This window comes from Plasmodium gaboni, chromosome 1 (assembly GCF_001602025.1).
Source record: "Plasmodium gaboni strain SY75 chromosome 1, whole genome shotgun sequence".
NCBI classification, from domain to species: domain Eukaryota; phylum Apicomplexa; class Aconoidasida; order Haemosporida; family Plasmodiidae; genus Plasmodium; species Plasmodium gaboni.
This window is the reverse complement of record NC_031481.1, coordinates 250111-261139: the sequence shown is the minus strand read 5'-3', so window position 1 is coordinate 261139 and position 11029 is coordinate 250111. Positions and strand designations below refer to the sequence as shown.

At 20.1% G+C, this 11029-nt stretch overlaps 4 protein-coding genes across 4 annotated transcripts; 2 read left to right on the top strand and 2 right to left on the bottom strand.

Annotated features, from left to right (window-relative positions):
- Positions 1-1021: 1021 nt before the first annotated feature.
- On the top strand, positions 1022-2112 carry PGSY75_0109300 (putative fatty acid elongation protein, GNS1/SUR4 family; the record flags this gene model as incomplete). The annotated part of the gene is made up of 2 exons (XM_018783646.1): positions 1022-1158; positions 1281-2112. The coding sequence occupies 2 exons, from the start codon at positions 1022-1024 to the stop codon at positions 2110-2112; spliced, it is 969 nt and encodes a 322-aa protein (XP_018643930.1).
- A 1590-nt stretch (positions 2113-3702) lies between these two features.
- Positions 3703-4401, top strand: PGSY75_0109200 (putative mRNA cleavage factor-like protein; the record flags this gene model as incomplete). The annotated part of the gene is made up of 1 exon (XM_018783645.1): positions 3703-4401. The coding sequence occupies one exon, from the start codon at positions 3703-3705 to the stop codon at positions 4399-4401; it is 699 nt and encodes a 232-aa protein (XP_018643929.1).
- Positions 4402-5150: 749 nt separating this feature from the next.
- On the bottom strand, positions 5151-8368 carry PGSY75_0109100 (LCCL domain-containing protein; the record flags this gene model as incomplete). Its single annotated transcript, XM_018783644.1, has 2 exons — positions 5151-8044; positions 8155-8368. The coding sequence occupies 2 exons, from the start codon at positions 8366-8368 to the stop codon at positions 5151-5153; spliced, it is 3108 nt and encodes a 1035-aa protein (XP_018643928.1).
- A 1533-nt stretch (positions 8369-9901) lies between these two features.
- On the bottom strand, positions 9902-10576 carry PGSY75_0109000 (putative photosensitized INA-labeled protein 1, PhIL1; the record flags this gene model as incomplete). Its single annotated transcript, XM_018783643.1, has 1 exon — positions 9902-10576. The coding sequence occupies one exon, from the start codon at positions 10574-10576 to the stop codon at positions 9902-9904; it is 675 nt and encodes a 224-aa protein (XP_018643927.1).
- Between the last annotated feature and the right edge of the window lie 453 nt (positions 10577-11029).

Genomic DNA, 11029 nt, shown 5'->3' with positions numbered 1-11029 from the left:
CTTATCAATAAATATCATTTTCATGCAATGCTCTCCCCCCCAACAAAAAAAAAAAATAAATAAATAGGAACAATAAAACATTCACAGACATATATTTATATATATGCATATACAAATATGTTCACACAAAATATTTAGTGTACGCCTTTTAATATAAAATTAAGGATGACATGTAGAAATCACAAGATAGATAAATATATATATATATATATATATATATATATATTTACATGTTGGAATGTATAACAAATGTCCAACTTGTTAAAAGGAATTATGTAAAAATATATTTTGTCTCATATTTTGTTTTTCTTATATATATAAAGATATATATATATATATATATATATATATATTTATTTATTTATTTATTTATTTTTATTTCCTCATTACAAGGTTTAGTAATTTCCATACGAGTCCTCTTAACTGAAAATGCGTCATATAATTAAAAGATTTACACTTTCAATAATTATCATACATAACTATCATATGAGTATAAATAAATATTTAATAAAAAGAAATATATAAGTTCATATGAAAAAATAAAACTTTTTATTATTCTTCCAAAAAGGAAAAAAGAAGCATGTAAAAATACCCACTGTCATTTTAAACATTATATAAAAATATATATATATATGTACACATTTGTAAAAATATATATAAAATGTATAAAATGTTTGAAACTGTATAGAATAATATAAATACCGACAAAGAATAACAAAAAAAAAGAATACGATGTAACATATACGCTTTATGCTAATATATATATGACATATATATTTTTCATTTTTTTTATTTTTTTCATTTTCTTAATTTTTTCATTTTTTTATTTTCTTAATTTTTTTATTTTATTTTTTTTTTTCTTAAAAATAAAAACTTTCAATAAACTGCAATGGTAGACTTAATGCCTTATCTTTTTATGTTTCAATTTTATTTTATTTTCCCCTGAATATTTTACAAACAATAGCACCTTAAACGAACAATAATAATAATATTAATAAAAAAAAAAAAAAAAAAAAAAAAGATGATCAGAAATATTATAACAAAAACAAATGATGAGTATTCTATGGAGATAATTGGACATATAAGAAGCTATCCTAAGAGGCCTATATTTTTCATAGAAGAAATATATCCATTTCTAAATTATGTCTCCTTTAAATGGTTTGATAATATATATGTTATTTAATTATGTGTGTGCAAATATGGCATATATATATAAAAAAAGTACAATATATATATATGTATATACATATATATATTATATATATGATTTATTTTTGTAGGGAGAGAGATTTCAAACCTTTTCAATTTATTCAATTTGTTCATAACAAATATTTGATATGTCCTTTGATAGTAATTATTTATTTATTATTTTGTAAATATGGGAATATTCTAATGAGAGATAAAAAAGCGTTGAATTTGAAAAGAACAATATCTATATGGAATTTTGTTTTATCATTTTTTAATTTGTTAGTAACAATAAAATTATATCCTGTATTAATATATATAATATATCATTATTCTTTAACAGGTTTATTAATTATTCCACCCATTTATACATGTGGATTTGGTTCGGTTGGATTATGGATATGTTTTTTTATTATATCAAAATATTTTGAGTTAATTGATACCTTATTTTTAATTTTAAAAAAGAAAGAAATAACTTTTTTACATTGGTTTCATCATTCTACTGTTTTATTATATACATGGGATACATATTATGAAGAAATACCTGTTGGGTTTGTTTTTATTTGTATTAATGCGGTTGTTCATACCATTATGTACTTTTATTATTTTTTGGCTAGTTGTTATAATAAAAAATTTAAATGGAGTATTATTGTTACATTTATACAAATCTGCCAAATGTTTTTAGGCGTTTTATTGACTAGTTATTGTCTTTATATATCTTATATATATACATATAATAATAAATGGGCAGTTTCCTTTGTTCACAAATTAAAAAATAATGTTACCTTTCAATATGGACATTATATATCAAGAAAAAATATTATATTGGCTTCACTTATGTATATATCATATTTATATTTATTTATTAACTACTTTTTTCACAGATATATAATATCATATCTTTTAAAAAAAAAAAAAAAATCATGAAGCATTTTGAGACAATTATTTAAATGGATAAGTGACTAGAAACAAAAAATTATGAGTTGTGTATTTTGGACTAATTGTAACAAGAAAATTTAAGAAAATAAAAATAAAATAAAATAAAATAAAAATAAAATAAAAATAAAATTAAAATACAAAAAATTCTGACTGTTCATAATATATACATATATATTAATAGCTAGTCTCATAAAATAAGTAAAAAAAAAAAAAAAAAAAAAAAAAAAAAAAACTTTTCAGTGTCACATGTGTAACCATTAAAAGGTAATTATAAACATAAAGATAATTTGATAATAATTATATTTTATATTATACTGTTAATACAAGTAAGCAGTTCATTTTTTGAATATTGGATATATAAAAGAAGAAATAAAGACATAAAGAATTATTAAAAAGGTATACCCTTAATTAATATATATATATATATATTACATATATGTTTAATATTATATTTTTTTTCATATTTATTCTAACCCAATTCAAATTCCAATTCATTTTTTTTTTTTTTTTAATTTAATTTAATTTTTATTATTATATACTTACACATAAAATAAGATCTGATAAACTTTATGTTTATATATGAAAAAATAATTATCACATATTTTATAAACTTATAAAATCGTTTCTTTCTTTCTCTTTCTCTTTCTCTCTCAATTAAATCACAATTCATTCATTCTTTATTTATTTAATAATATATATATGTATGCATATTTTCATTCTTTTTATTTAAATGGATAACTCTCAATTTATGACCCTTCAGAACACAACGTTCAAATAAAATAAAAAAATAAATATACATATATATTATATATATATATATTGTATGTATGTTCTTTTTTATTAAAGATTATTCAAGTATTATATAATCCTAAAAAAAAAAATATATATTTTTTTTTTTTGAACATTTCTAAATATGTTATTATAGATAAAAAGAACAATATAATATTTATCTGCCTTCGAATGATGCGTATATAAAATATCTGTATCTAATTACCCTAGTAATATATAAATATTGAAGGGCAAAATAATGAAAGAAATTATGATACTTATACATAAATATATATATATATATATATATATATAATATGTATTTATTTATAAAATATTTTTCATACATATAATATTTATATTTTATTATATTTTTTTATAAATATTTGATATACTCTTTTACAATTTTAAGATGAAAAAAAAAAAAAAAACAATGAAAATATTAATTGGATAAAATAATAAATAGATTTATTATAGTATAGAAGAAATTATCTTATTTTTTTTATATTATTATTGGCATATTATATAAATATATATATATATATATATATATAATTGATGATTTATTTTTGTATAAAGAAAAAGAAAAAAATATTTTTATAATAAGCGTATAAAGATAAGTGCAATTTTCCTTTTTTAAATTATTGGCATTATAAATAATTCAAATATTGTATATTATTTATTTTTTAACATTTGAGCCTTTCTTTACAATTGTTTTTTAATATATATTTATTTATGATATATACATATATATATATGTATGTATGCATATATTAATTATGTAATACTAAAATATAGATATAAAAAGACATGTTAAGTGCTAATATAAGCTCTAATTTGAATAATACAGCTGTTAATATAACAAGCCGAGAAAATAAAGGAGAATGGCTATTATATCCTCAATCTAACTATGAGTTTAATATTGATGAGAAGTTGAAAAATAAATTTATTATAGATAAGGAGAAATGCAAGAAACGTATAAATGCGTATAATAAAAATGGTATTCGTAATTCCGTACTAGCAATAATATTATGTCATAGATATGAATATCCACATTTATTATTATTGCAACATATAGAAAGTCAGAAATATTATTTATTGAATGGGAAATATAAAACATGGGAGAAGCCAAAAGAAGTATTAAAAAAAAAATTACAAAAATATATTAACAAAATTAAAGATATACATTTTACACCAGCTCAAATAAATAAAGAACAAGAAGAGACAGTTGAAATTGGAGATTTTTTAGGAGAATGGTGGAGAACACAATTCAATTCTGTTTTCTTACCATACTTGCCTGCACATATAAGTAGACCAAAAGAATATATCAGATTATATCAAGTAATATTATCTCCCAAATGTATTTTTCATTTACCTCCTGGATTTACTTTAAAAGCTATACCACTTTTTGACTTAAATAATTGCGGATTGGCAATTAGTGGACTGTCAAGTATTCTTTCAAGATTTAAATTACATTGTATGGTACAAGAACAAGACGTCGAAAATTAAAATAAAAAGTCAAAAAAAAAAGAAAAATTTCACATTTTTATTATATATGTATATATATATATATATATTTATTTATTTATTTATATAATAATATTATCAAGTTAATCATATTTTCCAGTTATTCTGTTTTGTTTTATTTTATTTAAACTTATTTATTTATATTTTTTTTTTTCGTTTAACTTTTTCATTTTTTTCAATTTTAATCAAAAATGTTTTGTTTTTATTTAACAATAAAACATATTTTTTGTTTATATATTTAATCTTTTTTTTTTTTTTTTTTTATTAATACACTTATAAACATTTTTATGTTATATTTTTCAATTTGGTAAAATTTTTAGAATAGCTAGTTTTTCTCATAAAAAAAAAAAATAAAAAAAATAAAATGGCTATTTCAATTTAGCTAGCCAAAATAATATTCTATTGGGAAAAATATATATATATATATATTTTTTTTTTTTTTAATAAAAAAATATGTTACTAAATTTTTTAAGAATATAAAGATTCCATAAATGATAATATATAAATTAGGCATATATAAAACAGAAAATCCATGAAATTAAATATGGATGATAATATATGTACACATTTTAATAGATCATATTTCTTTTTAAAAATGTTAATTTGTTATTCTATATGACTTTGGTGTTAATATGTATAAATATATATATATATATATATATATATATATATGTTTGTATCTTCTTTTTTTTTTGTGTTGGGGTATATATATTTTTCCTTCTATTTTGTTGTTAGATTTTCAATATTTGAAGGGCCATTATTGTCGTTTTTGCATTAGCACATTGGTTGTCTGTTTCTAAGCATGTGGATGTAAATATCAAAGACCTACTTGTAACGTGAACATTTTTAACTGCAACAAAATATTCATTTTTTTCAAGTTGTATATTTTTGATTAAAGGCAATCCGTTTACTTCAATAAATGCATTTTGTTTAATATTGGATGAAAGATTTCCAACAAGTACTTGAATAGTATAGGTACCATTTTCATGAGTTTGAAAAGTCCAGAAATTAGTTTGGCATTCTAAATCGGTAATACAATGTTGACTAGCTGTTGCAGGTGGAAATGGTATACCTCCTGAATAGAGACCATTAGAATAAAAATTTTTTTTTTGTGCTGAAGAGTTTAAAAAAGTAATTGGTTTATTCCATCCATATGCAAATGATCCATAATTAGTAAAAATATCTCCATAATCTATTAAAAATTTATTTGGTAAATTAAGATCATCATTTCTTTTAAAAACAATGGAATAACTATTAGGATGTGATGAATAAAATTGAGAAAAGTTTGGATTAAGTATTGGAGAAAATGAAAAAGATAAATTTGAATTATTACTTTGATTTAAAGATAAAATATTATTTTGTAAAGTACCTATATAATTTTTTTGTTTTTCATTGATTATAATTAAAAATTTACAATTATATTTATTTTGGATATTACATACACCTGCATGAATAGAAGCTTTACATATAGATGAATCTATAGAATATACATCTGAACCATATACTTCTCCAGATAAATTATCTATACAATTTGGATCACATGTAATTAAAAATTTATCTCCATGTATTAAAGGAAGAACATCAGGTATATTGTTTAAAGTATTATTATGACAATCAATAATATCAATACTAGCATGATGAGCTACTAAATAATCATCATTAGTAAAATTACATGAATTCCCAACAAGTTCAAAAGAACCTCCTGTTTCATTATGATTAAGAAACATATCTTTAATTTCTATTTTCACAAATGTTGTTATAATTGGATGTTCTAGTTTGGTTGTGTTATGTTCAATATTAGAAGTATGTAAAACTGGAATGATAACTTCAGTATCATCAAAAAGTAATGATATTTCTGATGGCCATGTTAGAACATCATCTCTTGGTTTAAATCTAAATTTATTAATTTGCACTGGTGCATTAAATGATACTTTAATATATTCTCCAATTCCTGAATTTGATGATCTCCATACATGAAATTTTTTATCCATATGCAAAGAACTTAATCCAGCTATACAATTAAATTCATAAGATAAAGAAGATGATTCTTCACATTCTTTAAATGCAGCATTAGAAGGTAATGACAAAATTTGTTCTTCTCCATTACATATGGTTGGAAATATTTTTCTTTGTTGAGCAAAAATAAAGAAGGGAATATTATTTGATACATAAAATTTTAATTCTGATTTATTTTTTAAAGGAATAAATTTTATTTTAAACTGTTTTTTTTTATGGATCATATTATTATTATTAACATTAACATTGTTATTATTACTATTACCTGTGTTCTCTATTTCTATAATATCATTCGTATCGAATACTTTCCATAAGGAGTCTTTGTATGGACTTAATGGAAATACATTATCTATAGGTGAAGCTATAAATAAATTTGATCCTGTATTAATAGATAGAGAAAAGTTATTATATTGTGGATGTTCTTGTGTTTTTAAAAGATGTAAACCTATATATTTTGTATTGACCTTTGTTATAATCCATTTATTATCATTTTTATATACATGTTCATTTATATCAACTAATCCAAGTTCAAATATATCAGGATCTAAAGAAGAGAATCTAGTAGGTGGAATAATATTTTCTGTAAAAAAATAATGACTTTGTATAATTTGTTGATTAATTCTACTGGATTTCCAATATAATTTGAAAGAACTCGATTCTTCATTTTTATATTTTAAATGAGCAGAATGTGATATTTCTAATACAAATTTATGTTTTTCTCCACCTACCAATTCTATAGGTATAGAATTTTTTTTTATTATTTCACTACCATCATCATTATTTAAGGTATATTTTATATTACTATATTTTCGATATGAAAAAGAAAGGGGTGTATTTAATTTATATCCATCATTATATTGGTTCATATCATGTTGATTATTATAATACATATTTTCATCTGTTATATCTACAACTTCTTCTAAGCCATAAGTTAATATAACTTTATTATTTATTAATAATCTAACATAACAATCTGTTTCTATAGTAAATGTATATGTTCCATTATGTGGAACAAATAAATAACTTTCATAACGAATAGAATATTTATGAGGTGATAAATTTTCTAATGGTCCTCTACTATTATATAAAAAATTAATATCTTTTTCAATTCTTGTTTCTATAGGTATACCATCAAAAAATAGATTATTAAAATAGGAAACTTTTAATCCATCACTATCTGGTTCATTTTCATATCCTGGTAAATTCTTACAATTTTCTTCAGATTGTTTCAAATTTTTATTTTCTTCTTTAATATCTATTTGTAGTTGATTAATAATACTTTTTGTTGAATTTAAATCATTGCTATTATTTTCTATTTTTATGATGGATTCTGAACTTTTATCTAACCATTCATTTATTTTTTCAATTCTAGAATTTATAAGTTCATGTTTTTTTCCGCACACTGAATCATATTTTTGTAGCATACTATAAACTCTACTATTCAATACATGTAATCTATCTTTAAGTCTGTCTGCTTCTAAAGATTTTTCTTCAAATACTTTTTTAGCATGTAACCTTAACTTGTCATAATTTATGGAATCCCTACAATAATCCCAATCTCTCGAACCTTTTCCTAGTAACTGAACTTCGACATAACACCATTCCCTTCCTAAATGGAAAAGTATAAATTGTAAAAAAAAAAATATATATATATATATATATACATATATGTGTTTGTTTATTTTTTCATTTTATTGTTTTATTATTTTTTTAAGGAACCACTTGTTCCGTCTGGTGATAGAGAAGTAGAACAATTTGTATATGTCTGATCATCATGAAGAAATGCTGCAGCACATAATCTTCCATCTAATGTTTTTCTATGCTGTTGTCTAAACTCAGTTATTTTTTCCAGAGATGTTTCAGGAGATTTTGTATATACAAAGAGACTTTTAATGATGTAAAAAAAAAGGATAACACATGTTATCTTTAACATTATGCCATTAACGAGAAATATAAAATAATATATCCATTAAGTGTTTATATATATATATATATATATATATATATATTTTTGTGTATTTAATTTTTTTAATTTTTTAAACCGTAAAGCATCAAATTAATCACCTTAATCAAAATATAACATATATATATATATATATATATATATGACAAAGTAGAATGTTACATATGTATATCCAATTATTGTATAAAAATACACATTTATAATATATATACATATATATCTCATAGTTAATATTTTTTAAACTTATTTGTATCATTGCATCTGTAAATACACATCTTACAACACCGGGAAAAAAAAAAATATATATATATATTATAAATACTGCATTTTATCTATATTATTCTTATATAAAATACAACATTTTTCATGTAGACAATATATCTTATTTTTTATTATTTTTATGTGACCCATTCTTTTTATATTCTTATTTTAATCATATTATTTTATTATTAAATAAATTTATTCGTTTTTTGTGTCTATCACATATATATATATAAAAGTTACTTGATTTATTATAACAGAAAAAAAAAAAAAAAACAAATGAGTACTGTACATATATTTTTATTTTAATTAAAAAAAAAAAAAAAGAAAAGAAAAGAGGTTGTTTTTAATTTTTTTAAAGCAAATAAGATATAAAAAGAAGAAAAAAAAATAATGAAAACGAAAAAAAAAGGGAGAAATAATGATAATATATATATATATATATATATATATCAGATGGTACATATTAAACGGTAACTATATAATATGTGTAAATTTTAATGGTAAATGAAATATTATATTATATCATAAATTTCTATTATGTAGGCACACATCATAAATATTTTATATATTATATATTATATATATTGAAAATGTTGTTATGTATAGTATACTCGTTAATAAGAAAAAAATCAAAAATTATATACATGTGGTTACATTTTTTTTTTCTTCTTTTTTTTCTCCCATTTAAAATAAAAAAAATATTATATTTACATAGACTTATTTTATAGCAAATGGAGATTCATATAATGTATGCATATTACTATATAACTTGAAAAGATAAATAAAAATATACATATATATATATAACTGTTATACAATAGAATCAACAAAAAAAAAAAATAATAAAATAAAATAGGAAGCAATTTAGTTACACACATATATAGGTATACAAATATATATACATATATATGAGCATATTATTTAATTTTACACTGTTCTTATAAAAAATATAACTAATAAACATTTTAATATATACGTCATATAAATTGTGCTTATATATAAAATTTATGCAACCTGAAAAAATGAAAGGGGAAAAGAAAAAAAAAAAAAAATGCAAGAATATTATGTATACATCTGTGCATTAAACGAAGTGGATATAAATATATACATATATAAATATATACATATATATATATATACATATATATACATATACATATATATACATATACATATATATACATATACACATATATACATATATATATATATATACACATATATGCACATATTTCATGTTCACATATCTTGGTTATAATTTTCTTGATCAAAATTAAATACAGTTTTAACCTTTCCTTCATCATAATATTTGGTAACTTCATAAGGTTTAAATTCTTCTTCTGGGTCGGTACACTCATATGGGTCTACTCTAGTTACAAAAGCATTACTCCATTCTGAATTTGCTTCTCCTTTTGATCTCCTTTTAAAAACGTTTGGAGAACTTTTAATTGGTATAGATTGGAAGGCACTGTTATATGCAAACAAAGCATTGGAAACAGCTACTACACCTGGATCAATTCCTTGGGCATTTGCATCACCACAATATTGATTAACATCTGCAAAAATTAATGGTTCATTTATTTCATGAACATTTGAATCTTGTAAATTGTTGTGTACTTCATCTGCATACTGAAGAACATTCATGTTACTTAGTGATGATGTTCTTTGTACGTATACATTCGTACCCATATTAGCTTTATCAATATTATTTTCCTGTGTCATTTTTAATTTTGAAGCTTTATCAGGTGGTGTTTCATAAAAATTTGGAAGAATGCTTGTTGTACAAATAAAATTGTCCTTTGCATTCAAATGTTGTTGTGGTAATATAATACTCTTGCAACTTAAAAAATCAATTTCTTTTATATTTCCTTGTTTATCAAAACTATATCTTTTTGGTGATATGGAAGAAAGCATCTAAAGGAAAAACAATAATTTATATTGTTTTTAGCAAAGAAAAAAAAAAACAAAAAAATTTTTTTTCTTTTTCTTTTTTTTTTTTTTTTTAATTATAAATAAATATATATATATTATTTATATATATAATATATATATATAAATGTGTGAATATTAATTATAATATTATAAATATATATATGTGTATATGAACATATAAATATATATATATATATAATATATATACATAAAATCTATATTTTTAAAATAAAAAATTTATACGTATTAATATATATATATATATGTATATAGAATGTAATTTATTAAATATACAGAAAAAAAAAAAAGAAAACAAATAATAAAAAAAAAAATAGCTAATATTATTTATATAATAAAGAAAAAAAAAAAAAAAAAAAAAAAAAAAAAAAAAAAAAAAAAAAAAAATATTATTATAAATATAAAAAAAAATATAAA